We start from the raw sequence: 15,854 nt of genomic DNA, 5'->3' as shown, positions 1-15,854 counted from the left end.
TCACGGGGAGGACGTGTACAAGCATGAGTATTCAAGATCAAAGTGAATGAACGAAAGCTTCCTCTTTGGGTGGGTTTCTGTTTTCTCTTTCCCCCTTTTCCCTTTTTGGGTGACCTGATGCCTTGCTATGTAGCTCAGGACAATGCCTAACTTGTGACAATTCCTCCTCCTCCAGTCTCCCAAGCCCTAGGCATGTCCATCCAGCTGTGAAAACCTTATTAGTGTGTATGTGCTATGGGGCACAGATGATCTGAGGGCCTCAAGAGTTGGTCTTCTCCTACCTCTGTGTATCCTGTGGAGGGAATTCTGGGATGTCAGACTGGGTGGCAGGGGCCTTTACTGAGCCACCTCACTGGGCCTTTTGAAAAATGAGGATTATGACTGAAGACCCAATGTTGACAGAGCTGGGCAAGAAGACAGCGCTTTCCTCCACACATGCTCCCTGGAGCCATGTCAGGGACACGCAATGACTGAAGGGTCTGAGTAAGGCCATTAGTTGGTGCTTTCTGATGGTCCACTTCATCTTTGCCCCTTATAAGGAATGCTACATCTGGGGTCCTGAGCATCCCGCAAAAGCCCACGTTAGATGTGTTCCCAGAGTGGTGTTGTTTGGTGGCATCAGAGACTTAAGTAAGAGAGGGATTTTAAGTCACTCAGGGGGGAGGGAGCATACACTTAGAGAGGACAATGGGGCTCTAGTCTCTTCCTTTTTCTCTTCTTTTCCAGCCATAAGCAAGCAGCTCTGCTCCTCCACGTACTCCGCCAAGATGAGTCTTCTCACCACAGACACAGAGCAATGGAGCCAACCCACTGTGGACTGGGGCTTCCCCACTCTGGGCCTAAATCATTCTTTCCTCTCAGAGTACCTGCTATAGTGACACAGGCTAACAGACACAGAAAAACAAAACCAACAACATGGGCAAGACAATCAAGGCAGAGTGCTTGATTTATTCTTACATCCTTCCAGAAAGTTTTAACCCAACAGGATGGGGGTCGATAGCTGAGTGGTAGATTACTTGCCTAGTACACACATAAGGGCAGAGGCTTGATCCCTCATGCTGCCTCTACCCAGAAAAATTACCAGGAGTATGCTGCAAACAGGAAGATGGAAAGCTGGCTTTGCAGGGCTCTAAACCTTGGAATAATGCCTGTCAAATTCTACATGTCTTCATGAGATGGGTGGGTTTGTTGTTTCATTTTCTGAAGAGAACAAACGGTGCCATGCACACCTTACGGCCCTGGAGAGGAATGTCTCTCTAGGATTCTGGACTCCCCCAATGTAAGAATTTTAGACTGAGTTTCAGAAAAATCTAAGTTCTTAACACATATAAAATATCTTGTTTCACTTCCAATCCTTAGCTGTGTTTCCATTATTCTTAGAATTCTTAACTTTAGCTTTATTTTCTGAGATAGGATCTCTAGCCGAGGCTGACTCTGAACCCCGTGTAGCCAAGGATGACCCTGAATCTCTGATCTTCCTGTCCCTATTTCCCAAGTGCCAGAATTACACGTGGGCCAGTGTGCCTGTTTTATGAAGGCTGAGGACTGGAAACAGAACCTTGTACATGCTAAGCAAGCATGCTGGGCTACATTGCATAAACTACATTTAGTTTTATGCAACAGAAAAATGGTCCTGCAAATTCACGAACCACTGACAGATCCTGCCAGAACTACCATGTTGAAAGATGAACTAAATGTTAAAATATTATAAGGGAAAAAACCCCAAACTGTAGTATTTTTTGACAACTGACAAAAACTGCCACATTTGGTCTGAACATCTGGATTAAGCAGTGGTCAGCAAGCATCTTCCATGGAGGGAAATGCACTGAAAATGACGACAGAGGAACTAGATTTCTCCTCCCCAGCGACACAGGATGCTCTGCTTACCTTGCTGCATCACTGGCTACTAATGAGCCATCAGTTTACGGTTTTCTTTTGCCGATCTAACAAACTATTAGAATTTCCATGTCTAAATACCTCAGTAGATACTTACAGGGCTTCCTTTGTGATCAATTTTTAATTTCCTCAGACTGCTATTGCAATTTTTCATGTTTCCATTATTCTTAATGTTTTACATATCCCAGACTGACTTTGAACTCACTATACAGCTGAGGACTACCTTGAACTTCTGATCCTCCTGCCTCCACCTTCCCAGTGCTGGGATTACAAATAGAATTTATATGGTGCAGGTGTTTGAACTCAGGGTCTCATGCATGCTAGGCCAGCATGCTACCAACTGTAGATAGCACATGATTTGTGTTAACATGTGAACAGGGTCTGAACAAGGTAAGTGTAAACATGTACCCCACAGCAGTCTTTCGGGCTTTCACATACTGCACTGCTTCAAGCAGTTTAGGATGGCGTCACTTGCTCAGAGCTCCTGGATTAAAAAAAGGGTTCTGGCATCCGAGATGTGATACAAAGGAACATAAGAGTGTAACAAATGTCACCAGTTAAAATCTTTCTCCAAGTAAGTTTGAGTATGTCAGTCCTGAGAACCAGAATTCGAGGACTTCATTAGCAACTTAAGTTCAAAAGGTGCATGACGCAGGCCCGGCCTATGCCAGACTCAGAACTCAAAGGGCTGAGGAAGGACCATCTCTTGCCTGCTTGGAAGCCTGGCTCACTTTTAAGTGGTCCTGTGTCGGTGAGGTAATCTATGGTGTGTCAGTCCCAGCTCCAAAAGTGGGTGGTCTCTGCAGAGGGAGGTGTGTGCTCACTCTCCCTCTGGCTGGAGCCAGTTCCTGCAGCTGGCCCAAAGGCAGCCCGCAGACTGCACTTGCACGTCTCTTCATTTCTCACTTGAGTGCCCTTCTTTGGGTCCCTTTCAACTGCCCACTTTAGATCGGCTTCATTACACCACCGCTCCATTTGTCATGTAAATTGGGGGACTCGGGGAAGTTTTTCTTTTGGCCTTGTCTACGGAAGAATACCAAGAGGTATTCAAAACGTATTAACACAAACCAATGGCACCAATAAAAGCGAAATCTCCTTAGCAACATCGTCTTGATTGCAAAGGGAGAACGGAGAGCATTTAGCAGAACACTGGCCCACATGGAAGACGCATTTGTCTGGAAGAATCCAGCACAAAGCCTAAAAGAGAGATTTTGAAAAAATCCAAAATTAACTCACAGGGAACAGTTACTCTTTTTTTCAAAAGTCCACAATTGGCTACATTAAATCTATCGTGTGCTTTTGGCTCTGCAACATTGTATCTCAGAGCTTTGCAAACTGAAATTACAACACCCTGCATGCTTCACATGAGTTACAGGGTGTTTTTTTGTTTGTTTTGTTTTTTGAAGTTTTTTTCCCCCCTTGATTTCTTTGCTAAAGCAAACAAAAAGTCTTAAGAAATATTCCTCTCACACACAATGTGAAGAAAGCTGAATGGCTATTTAGCAATATCTAAGACTGTAGGTACAAAAGGTTGCGCTGTCTCTTGGGCTTTCTGCAATGGGGTCTAAGATACTAACTACTGTGGGCAGCAATGGCATTTTGTTGCAGTTTCTATTTATGAAAAAAGAAATGGAATACAATTCTGAGAATGCTCTCGTTTTTGTTAGAATGAAAACAGTCAAAGAAATGGAAATTCAGAAAATAAGGTATCATTAATTCTTTTTAAAAAACTAATACAGAAATGGTTCAAGGAAACACAAAAATGCAAAACTAAAACTAAAGTTTTTCTCTTCAAATGGTTCATGTAGCACCGCCATTTTGTATCTAGTAAAGCAATTCAGGTAATGGAGGCAAAAACATGTTCACTTGCATACTACTGACGTTTCTGTTTGTTTTCTGAGACAGGGTAGGGTTTCCGTGTAACTTTGTACTGGAACTCGCCTTATAGACCTCAAAACTCAGCCATCCGCCTGCCTCTGTCTTCCTAGTGCTGGAACTAAATGCATGCACCACCACACCTAGCCAGAATCTTAAAGAGAACCAAGTCTGGTACTTTTGTCAGAATTATACCTCTATGTGGCTTTCCGTATGTCAAGCACACAAATACACATCTGAGAACAAAAGAATTTCTGTAAGGCTGTTAATTGAATAGACTGTGGAGGGGATGGCGTGCTGTCTGATAGAACTTAATTACAATTTATCTTGGGCCACCTGGGCCATTACCTGCTTAGTAGCCATTTCTCAGACCTTTGAAACAGGTCAAGTCCTTCAAACGTATTAACAGGCCACTGGCTTCCACCAACTAAAAGGCTAAGAATGCCGTCAGACAGCACCTGAGACACACAGCTGACTGCTGTGACCTGGGGTTTCCACCAGTGTCTGAGAAGTGCCTGGACTGACGACTTTCTTCGTTCTGTTGCTATAAAAATATGAGGACACATCTGCCACAGTGAAGTATGGAATTTGGGATAATCTCAATCTCTTTTCAGGCCATGGCTGCTTATATTTGGCTGCAGAATAAACTCTTACTCCCTTTGAAGTAAAAGTTGTTTATGCCCTGACATGTGGATATATGTATATGTATTCTCCATGTTAACAACTGGGATCTGGGTCAAATAAAATGGGACAAATCCCTTGCGGTTAAGTCACTTGACACACGCAACATACAGGCACTCTAAATGTGTATTTACAGGGGGTCGTGGCCAGAGTTATTTCGGCCTTAACCTGAAAATTGGAGAGCCTAGTAGGGTAACTGGCAATCTTTGCTAAACCTGCATTCACTTTGGAATTTAAGGACAACTAAAGGAGCAAGGGCACAAGATAGAAGATGCACTTTTCCATTTGTTTCCCCCACAGAATAAGCCTGGGCCTCAGCTAGGCAAGTGTTCCACCACCAAGTAGGAAGTTCGCAGATGCCTACTGCAAGACTTTCAAGTTCACCACACCAAGTCCTAAACTCAAATTCATAAGGATGCCAATTTAATTATTTTATTCTCAGATATCGGTGGGAGTGCTGTACACTGTAGGTGTGTGCATGGGTGTGGACCACAAGTTTCCTGAGAAGTGATTTAGATGGACTCGGTTATACTTCACTCACTATGCTCTGCAAAAACAAAATGCTGTGCTATAGTTTAACTCTGGCCACAGCATTATCTGTTGAAACCATGTGCTGCAATAGATTCTGCTAAAATTCAACTTTTTTTTTTTTTTTTTTTGGTTTTTCGAGACAAGAGTTTCTCTGTGTAGCTTTGGAGCCCGTCCTGGAACTCTCTGTAGACCAGCCAAACTCACAAAAGATCCACCTACCTTTGTCTTCTGAGGGTGAGGATTAAATGTATGTGACACCACTGCCTGGTTCAAAACTCAGCTCTTAAGCAGAGGGAATGAACTTACTAGTTTAGTGCCTTCTAGATTTTTTTTCTGGGGGTTGTGGGGACTTAAGACAGAGCCTCACTATGGAGCCTTGGCTGGCTAGAGCTCATTCTGTAGACCAGGTTGGCCTCTAAACCAGAAAACTTTTCTGCCTGCTGAGGTATGGGATTAAAAGGCAGGGATCAACAGACCCACCTTTCCCTTTAGATTTCTGATAGTGTTTATGTCAAGAGTTTACTGAACAGTTTACTAAAGTAGGAACCAGGAGGCAGCAACTCACAGCTCTATCACTAACACTATCACCAACTCTCTCTTCTCTCTTGTTCTTTGAGACTGTCTAGCCTCTATTATCTTGCCTCAGCCTCCAGAGTGCTGGTACCCAAGTTTGTACCAGGCTCTGGGGGAAGGCATCTTCTGCCGAAGTTGGTTGATGCTCTTTCTTTAAACAAATGTAACAGAGCAATAGCTAATTCACCAAAAACAAAATGCTTGGTGTTCAATCCACTAAAATATGTCTGAGATACATAGCTAATAGGGAAATGTAATATTTTTCAAAAACAGAAAAAAACAGTCGACTCTCAATTTAAGAGCACTGTGTTTAGGAATGTAAGAGAAGACATGGGTTTATGATCTCACATATAACTACGTTTTAAAAGATCACATAAAATTGTTCTCGGTATTATAGTCAACATTTTCCCAATCTTTAAACACACAAAATATTTAAAGTACATATGGGGAATACCCCACCTCTAATTTTTAAATTTTTTTTATTTAATCTTTTTTCGTATAATACCTCCTGACCGCAGCTTCCCCAGTCTTTCCCCTACTCTGTTATATTCCAGTTCCCCTCCCCAAGGCCACCCCTCCCCACCCTCCAGAAAAAAGCAGGCCTTCTAGGGACACTAACAAAACATGACACAGGATACACTAAGACCAGACATAAATCTTCACATCAAGGATGGATAAGGCAATCTGACAGGAAGAAAAGGGTCCCAAGAGCAGATAAAAGAGGCAAGGACACCTTCTTATTTAGCTTCTCTAGGGTCACGAACTATATAGGCTCAATGTTCTTTGTTTACGGCTAGAATCCACTTATGAGTGATATTCCTCTTTTTGGGTCTGGGTTATCTCAGTAAAGTGTTTTCTATTTCTATCCAATTGCATGCAAAATTCAAGATGCCATTGTTTTTTACCGCTAAGTAGAACTCTAAAGAGTCTATGTGCCACACCTTCTTTATCCATTCTTCTATTGAGGGGCACCTAGGTTGTTTCCAGGTTCTGGCTACTACAAATAGTGCTGCTATGAACATAGTTGAACAAATGCTTTTGTAGTATGATTGGGCATCTCTTGGGTATATTGCTAAAGAAAAAGGTGAACCCAAAGAAAAACATATATTTATCCTCCTGGATATTGGAAATAGACAAGATCGCTGGGCAAAAGTTAGGAGCAGGGGGGTGGGTTGGGGGGAAGGAGAGAGGGGGAGGATTGGGGAGAGCTTGGGGGAATGGGATGGTGAGATGGAGGAAGGGTAGATATGGGAGCAGGGAGGAAGATATCTTAACTAAGGGAGCCATTTTAGGGTTGGCAGGAGACTTGGCTTGGAGGGGTTCCCAGGTGTCCAAGGCGATTTCCCCAGCTACGTCCATGGGCAGCAGAGGAGAGGGTGCCTGAACTGGCCTTCTCCCATAGTCACACTGATGAATATCTTGCATATCACCATAGAACCTTCATCTGGCAATGGATGGAGATAGAGACAGAGACCCACATTGGAGCACTGGACTGAGCTCCCAAGGCCCAGATTAAGAGCAGAAGGAGGGAGAACATGAACAAGAAAGTCAGGACCGCGAGGGGTGCGTCCACCCACGGAGACTGTGGGACTGATCTAATGGGAGCTCACCAAGGCCAGTTGGACTGGGACTGAATGAGCATGGGATCAAACAGGACTCTGAATGTGGCTGACAATGTGGGCTGACTGAGAAGCCAAGGACAATGGCACTGGGTTTTGATTCTACTGCATGGACTGGCTTTGTGGGAACCTAGTCTGTTTGGATGCTCACCTTCCTAGACATGGATGGGCCAGGGGAGGACCTTGGACTTCCCACAGGGCAGGGAACCCTGACTGTTCTTAGGACTGGAGAGGGAGAGGGAGGGGAGATGGGGGGGAGTGGGAGGGAAATGGGGGGAGGGGAGGAGGTGGAAATTTTTAAATAATAATAACAATAATAAAGAGTCAAGGACACCCCCAGTCCCACTGTCAGGAGTCCCCCAAGTTCCAGGCCAGTAATCATAATATATATGTAGAGAACCTAGTGCAGACCCATGCAGGCTCCGCCACTTCAGTCTCTGTGATCCCCCCATGAGCCCTGTTTATTTGATTTGGTGGGCCAGGCTCTCACGATGGCCCCTCTTGGTTCCCATACTTCCTCCTCCCCCACTTCTTCCTCAGGGGTTCACCTGAGCACCGAGGGGAGGACACGGTGGAGATGATAACCTGCGCTGTCTCTCCACCTAATGTCTGGCTGACCCCACCTCTATTTTTAAACACAAAATTTAACAATAGCTCATTTATGCTGACACTCTACGTCCAAATAGTTACCATTAAACCTCTAGGTACACGCTCTACATAAAACTTGGTAAGAAAAAATAAACAACAAAGGTAACATCATGAGGTAGTCACAGCATCTTCTTTTGACAATGAAAGCAAAAATAAAGAGGCCAAATAATTTGATAACCTTGTACAACATCAAAAATGTCCTGAAATCAAGATGAGCATCTTGCTGGCATCACAGCTAATGCTGTAATCCTCAGTTCACAGCAGATTTGAGGCCAGCCTGGACTACATGAGAACCTATCTCAAAACAAAACAGGATCAGCATCTGGAAATCTGTTTTCAGTACTATTAGAATAATGAAAAATTAGCCTGTGATCTTGGTACTGTAGGCTACGGAAGGGGACTGAGGGTTGAAGACTAGGCTGGATTACATAAGACTATCTGAAAATGAAACAGAAGGAAATAAGAATGAGAAAGAATTAACATTTTCAATGGTTTCTTTGACAAATGAAGATAAAAGGCAGGTCTGAACTACTCCCAGGTCTAGGTGGTAATGCTGGACCACTGGGAATGTAGTTCAGTGGCAGAGTGCTGCCTGTTATCACCAGGCCAGAGGTGACAGAACCAGCACAAGGACAGAGGGCCCACAACTAGATGCTGGTGCAGTGTCAAAGACAATTTGAAACACATTTTACTTCTGACTCAGTACTAGTAACCAATAGCAAGTCAAAGTAAATCTGTACAATGAAGCTTCAGGCATGCAGCTAAATTTCACCTGGTAAATTGTGAAGCCAATCATCATGAAAACAGTCTGATTATGTACAGAATATAAAAAAGTGGCGTATTTGAACTTGTGCAAATAGAGGTTCCAACTGCACAATCCCCAGTGAGCATCTTCCACGTGACCACAGTGGAAACTGTCCAGAGCTGGAGAGCTAGCTTGTGTCTACAAGGAGCAATCAGAAACATTCCCCAAACCTCAGGAAAACGCTATGGGGAAAGGTGTGGTTCTTCCTGACTGAAAACTGTTCACATACAAAATTATTCTAGTAATTAGTGGAACTCATGGTTTATTATTATCCAAGGTTTTGTTAAATTTATTTTACGGATTTTAAGGCAAAATTACATAGTTTATGATAGTCTAAAGAACTGGAATCTAGTCATTAAAGACTCTTGGTATATCTGCTGGTAATTTAGATAGATACAGTGACCCCTTCATGAGAAAAGGCAGCAACATTGACCTCAAAGCTAAAAATGTCACATCAGTTTTACCACTGCTACTGAACTCTGGAGTAGTGATTTTAATCCAAATATTCACAGATGTGTGTAAAATGTAATAGTTTGTAAAATATATTGTCTGGGAAAAGAGTTTCTATGTAGCAATAGTGACTACCTGTAAAAAGCCAATAATGTACAAAAAAGATCATAGTTAATTTATTGGCTTATATACAAATCTATACATTGGATTATCTGATAGTAATCTACTTCCTTGGCCAGTCTAAAAAGCACCAATGGTTCATGGCTTACAAACTTAAGTTCAGAAAACAGGAGCTGAGGAACAACCTTCAGTTTAAGTATTTCCTTGAACTGATTGATGTTCACATAACAAGGGTGCCTCTGACATATAATTTCCAGTACATGGGTACTTAAATTTAAAAAATATGATTTAAAAAATAATAATACTGTAAGCCATTAGTGAAAACTCTAAATGCTTGAGGTGTGATTGGTTTATGGTAATGCACATACAATGCACCAGGGTTCTTTTCTGTGTACATTTGAAGTGTGGGAGTGCACATTTTCAGCAGGGAACACATTTCTAATTACAGTTGTAAAAGCCTTTAAAATCCTATACTTAATATTAGTTGTGAAGATAGTCTTACAATACAGTTTTGAAACTGCAACTGATCAATAGGAGACAAATGGCCTCTTAACTAGGTCAAAGTTTCCTCTGCAGCCTACAGCTATGGCATTCTACACTGACAACTGTGTACAGGGAGCACTGTTGTGTAGTCTCACGGTCATCATGGTTTGCTGCTCTTTCTGAAGCCTGAGTGAGTTCAGTACTGTGTGAATACACAATGATGAATACACAATCATTTCACACTGAAACACAGAAAACACTGAAGTCTGGAACAGCATTACTTTGAAGTGTACTACTTACGGTGGTAGGACATACCTACCCTGGTTAAACAAAGGTTAGATAAAGGGGTGAACCATTTAAGTCCTTTGTACTCTGAGTGCTTCACAGAGAAGTTTTCTATGAATTCATGATGTTAAGTTCGTGTGTGTGTGTGTGTGTGTGTGTGTGTGTGTGTGTGTGAGAGAGAGAGAGAGAGAGAGAGAGAGAGAGAGAGAGAGAGAGAGAGACACGTTGGGACACTGTCTAAAGTCAAAGTTTTAAAGACAATTCCTGAAGTCCCATATAGGATATGAGATACTGGCATTAGCTATTCAAATTTATATAGCAGCACAGTACTTTAGGGAAGTACAAAGAAACACTTTTTAAAAATACAGGTATATAAATTAACAAAATTGGTATTTAAAAGGTTTAATACAGGGAGGAAGGTAGTGGTACCAATTCTTAATACAAATTATTAAACATAGTTTATATAATTTCAAAGTTATTCACATTATTGCTCGATACTACAACTATATGGAACAAGTTCTTGACACACATTAAAACGTGTATAATTTTAAGCTTATAAAAAAAACCAAAGTCTACACATAAGCCATTCAAAAATCTATAGTGTGGAGATATGTACAACCAAACAAAAAAATACATGTATGTGTATATTTAAAAGTAATAAGTTAATCTGATCTGAACTTAAATATCCAATTTTCAATCAAAATTATGTAACTGGATTGAAAGTGAATGGGTAGATTGAAAATAGTATTAAACATACCCTTTATTTCTTAGTAACTATCTACTCTATATAACAATACATCGGTGTTATATCAGATAATTTTTAATTCTAGAACTTTGATTTCCAAACTATTCAGAAACACATTCATTCCACAATTACGTTAGATGGGAAACACATTTTACTTTTAATTTTAAAAGGGGTAATTCAAACATCATCAAGCACAGCTGCCATCCTGCCTGTCAACTGGAACTCTGAAGACAGAGGGCACTCTACAGTGAGCTCACGGAGCCCTAGAAACTGCTGCTGTGGGCACACTATTTGGGATGTGTCTCTTCTAGGAAATTTATCACTTTTGAGGACAAGAGATATTTTCAAAACCACTGCTACTTTTTCATAAAGCTCAAGTGTATCTGCCAAGACAGACAGAGCATCAGGAACTGTGTGAGAAAGGTCAGCTCAGGTCCAAAAGACTATGCGAGAAAACTTACTGTTTTCAAATAACTACTGTGACAAATTCTAAAAGTAAGAAAGGAAAGTACAAGAGCATGTCAGAGCTGACAGGTGTGCTTTTCTTTGTGAAGGAATTGATAAATAAGGGGTTGTGTGAACCTTTTTGACAAAATAACAAAGTCTGGCCATTTTTATGCTAAGTTCAAATGTATTTTTTTTGAGAATACAAAAAGTAATCCTTGAAAATCAGAATACATAACAGAAAAAGCACAATAACTTAAGTATTAAACATCTGTATGAAATAACTTGCAAAGTCTGACAAATATGCACACACAGAACATGCGGTTATTTAAAAAACAAAACAAACAAAAACACCACCCCATTCTGTAGAACCAGCATCATGTCACCAGCAGGAGAGCACCAAGCAAGGCACCATTGGAAAGACAACACACTTGCAAAGTCTCTATAAATAAAGCAAATGCTAATCTGGTCGAAAAATCGGTGTCTTTGGTAAAAATTCTATGAGGATGACCTGTAAAAGGAGAAAAAAAAAGGAGTTTTAAACAATTTAAAGCAGATTTTTTTTCTTAACCTTAAAACATGCCATATTCTGCTGTTTAAATTTTTTCCTTTAAAAAAAAAGACATAAGGCTGGGTGATAGTGGCTCACGCCTTTAATTCCAGCACTTGGGAGGCAGAGGCAGGAGGATCTCTGTGAGTTCAAGGCTAGCCTGGTCTACAAGGTAAGTTCCAGCACAGCTAGGACTGTTACACAGAGAAACCTTGTCTCAAAAAACTAAAAACAAACAAACAAAAAAGTCAGAGTAGAAGGGGACTCACTGGGAAGAGCAAGCAGGAAGGGGCTCAGTGAGAGCAGGACAGGGACAAGAGAGGGTAATGGAGGGTGAGCCCAAACAAATACATTATACATGTACGAGAATGTCATAATGAAGCTCAGTAAGTATAGTTAGTACATGCTAACAAAACACAATTTTTTATTTTGAAAATCCACATATATTTCAAACTTTAATTTTATCCTTTTTAAAGACACTGGTTGGCCTGGAACCCTTTATGTAGACCAGGCTGGCCTTGAAATCATAGAAATCTCTGTACCTGCTTCTAAAGTGCTAGCATTAAAGGCATGTAACACCACAACCACCTTAATTTTATCAGTTTTAAATGACATTTATTTATCTAATAACCCTGAACCTCATCACTGAGTTTTCTTTTTATTTCTGAACCTTCACTGAGTGTGAAATATCCTTCAATTCTATGCAAAAAAAAAAAAGAGTAAAATAATGGAAGTCTGTTGTGGGATATTTGGACACTGTGAAAATGTATTACTGTGACTGGTGTAATTAAAAACTGAATGGCCAACAGTGAGGCAGGAGAGATAGGCAGGACTTCCAGACAGAGAGAGAGAAGGTGGAGTTGCCAGCCAGAGGGAGAGGTAACAGAATGAGGAATATAGAGTTAAGGTAACTGAGCCACATAAAAGAACACAGATTAAAAGATATGGGTTAATTTAAGTTATAAGAACTAGTTAAGAATAAGGCTAAGCTAAGGCTAAGCTTTCATAATTAATTAATAATAAGTCTCTGTGTCTTTTTTTTTGATGCTGGCGCCCCCCTCAAGCCTTCTACAGAAGTGCAAGAAGGTAATTAGAGGCAGGTAACATAGGTGTTCCACTTGATACACCAGAGTAGCATGTGTCTGCATGCATGCCTCAAAGAATGAGAAATACTGAGAAGTGAACATAGAGGTTTCAGTGTATGGTGCTACGTAAACTAATGATCTAGACCAGATAGGCACAATGACTTTGTAGGGAAGGCATTTACTTCCAAGTCTGATGACCTGAATTCAAGCCCAGGAACTCCCATGGAGAAAGAAGAGAATTCTTTTGGGGTATCCTCTGACCTCCACACATACACTCACATAGATACAAAGTAAATAAATGTAAACCAGTTCTAGGTCAGTCAGGGCTACATAGCTAGACACTATCTCAAAAGGTAAAAACAAAAATCCTCAATTCCGAAGCTTTGCCTTTTCTCTCATAGTGTTGATATAGTTAATCGCTATTTGTATTAATATTTCTTCTCTTTAATCAACTCAATCCCACAGGTCTTCTCTATGTCCTAGAACTGCTTATATTTTATCATAGCAGGATGGAGGAGCTCTCTCTCTGACTATTCCCTTTCTCCCTCCCTCTGAATCTTTTTGAAGAGCTGGAATTTACTCAGTAAGTCAGGCTTACTGACCTCACCCCTCCCCAATCCCTGTAAGCGCTGGGGTTATAGTCAGGAGCTATCCTGCTCAGTTTCTACGCACTTGTTCTCCCCACGCTATTGTGCTCATTCAATCTCTGCCTCTTCCCCAGATTTTATTCTGGGTACTGATTTCTTAGGAATGTCTGCTCTGAAACTAGCAGTCCTGTGGAGACCTTAGGCCCTAGAAAAGAGCGATCACAGTTGTGAACCTCTAACCCAGCTATTCCTTTTTCTCAAGCCCTTCTCTTCCTGGATTAGTAAAACTAGTTAATTTGTTCCAAAGGCACTTTTAATAGTAAACCAAAGGAAACCAAAAATTTTATAGCACAAGTATGAACGCTGACTACAGCTAATTTTTATTTTGAACTTGATTATATTAAATATAATAGTTATATCAAACTGTTATATCTTTTCCATGCTCCAACTCTGGATAAAATAGAGTTCAAAAAATTATATGAAGGAGCTGAATAGATGGCTCAGCAGTTAAGAGCACTTGTTGCTCTGGAAGAGGATCCAGGTTCAGTTCCCAGCACCACTACAGCAGCTCACAGCCACCTGGAACTCTAGTTCAAACACCCTCTTCTGTATTCTCTGGGAACCAGGCAAACACTGGCTGCAGAGACATACATGAAGGCAAAATACTCATACACTTAAAATAAAAACAAAATATCTTTTAAAAAATTATGAATAAAAAGGCCAAAACTTTATTTTTTTAAAAAAGTACCTTTGACAAATAGATATAATAAAGCATTTTGATTGTTGAAAATTTATATGATGAGGCTATCTTCTAAAGTTGGAAACTTGTTTTTCTCAAAGGTTGGGTCTTGACATGGAGGCTCTGATCAAGTGCTTTGTTAACCATCTGGGCCAGGAACTTTAATTTTCATTCTTGACTTCTACTGGTCTTTTGATTTGCCTCAAGAAGAAAAGCACTTCCATTCTTGGTTCACAAACACACCTTTCCCTTTCTAGTTATCCTGCAGGAAGCCTTAGGAGTCACCTTAGGTCATCCTGGCCTATTATTTACTTAGAAAATATTCACTAGCTAGAATATGTTCTCACTAAGGGTTAAGTACTTGTTGAGTGCGCAGCCCTAGTCAAACTACCTCTGTTACTCATTCCACCACAAACATTCAGATAGCATTAAGGAAAGGGGAGGAGAAAGCCTAAGAACCCGAGGAAAGGAGCATCAGGTAACCCTGCCTCCTGGACGTAGCATGCTCCTGCACCTGTGAGATCACAACAGCAATGGCGACCTGCACAAGATTCTGCAGGCTCCAGGCTAGAGAGGGAAGGAACCATGCAACCTCGCCCCTTAACTGAAACGCTACTGGCAATTCCTAGCTGCTGGGAGAGGGAAAGTCACTTTTCTTCAGGGTACAGGCATTGATAAACTACTGGATCAGGTAGATAATGCTGTACCAATGCACATGCCAGCAACCCTAATTAAACTCAGCAGGTTATTTTAAAAAAGAGAAAGATAAAAGATATACATGGAGTGTAGGAGGGGTTGTGTTGGGAAGAAGGGCTCCAGAGGAAGTGGGGAGTAGAAGAAGTTAAAATATTGGGAGGAGGGGGAGTGAACAAAATACATTCTACACGTTTGAAATTGTCCAAGTATTTAAAAAAAAAAAAAAAAGAGGGCTGGAAAGACAGCTTAGTGGTTAAGAGCACTGGCTGCTTGCTTTTGCTGAGGACCTGGACTTGCTCCCCAGCACCCATGTGGCGGCTCACAACTTCAGCCCTGGGAGATCCAGTGCCCTCTTCTGGCTTTTGAGGGCACCAGGCACAAATATGGTGCATAGACATACATGCAGGCAAAACATTCATACATATAAAATAAAAATAAATACATCTTTTCAAAAAGTTCTTTTTTTCTCCACCCAGCTTCATTTGTGCTCGATTTCCCTGTTTCTCATGCTCGTCACCTATAAATAAATGGTTGGACCAGATGAAAAGATTCTTTGTAGCTCTAAAAGTTAATGAATAAATACTTAAATGACTTCCAAGTTCTCATTGGCTAAATATTTTGACATTTAAACATATCTTCCACTGTAATGTTTTTAAATTTCAGGCCCTGGAATGAACACATCATTTTACAGTATATATGCAAAGTGTAAACAGTAGCTGATTTCATTTTTATTATCTGTGTGTACATTTGTGTTTTGCAAAATGGATATACATGCACTATTCGTGTGCATATAAACATGCACCATGAGTATGCCTGATTAGTTGTTAGAAGAGAATGTCAGATGCTCTGGGAGAGGAGTTCTAGACATTATGAGCAGACATGGAGGTGCAAGTTTAATAAGTACTCATAACTGATGAGCCAACACTTCAGTCAACATGACTATTTTTGATGCTATCTGAATCTTAGTTTTGAAACAACGACGCCCTGAAAATGTGTTCCTTCACAAACCACACACATATTTCATACCTGAGTAACAACAACA

At 40.9% G+C, this 15,854-nt stretch overlaps 1 protein-coding gene across 1 annotated transcript in view; it reads right to left on the bottom strand.

The window, feature by feature from the left end:
• Positions 1-10,352: 10,352 nt before the first annotated feature.
• Chic2 (cysteine rich hydrophobic domain 2) overlaps positions 10,353-15,854 on the bottom strand; it is a 37,352-nt gene continuing 31,850 nt past the window's right edge. Inside the window, exon 6 of the mRNA XM_048415156.3 lies at positions 10,353-11,666. Within this exon, the coding sequence (XP_048271113.1) occupies positions 11,616-11,666 (51 nt within the window). The 3' untranslated portion in view covers positions 10,353-11,615. The remainder of the gene's footprint in view (positions 11,667-15,854) is intronic.

This window comes from Myodes glareolus, chromosome 8 (genome assembly GCF_982192425.1).
Source record: "Myodes glareolus chromosome 8, mMyoGla1.1, whole genome shotgun sequence".
NCBI classification, from domain to species: domain Eukaryota; kingdom Metazoa; phylum Chordata; class Mammalia; order Rodentia; family Cricetidae; genus Myodes; species Myodes glareolus.
Note: the sequence above shows the minus strand (reverse complement) of the source record. Positions and strands in the feature narration are given on the sequence as shown.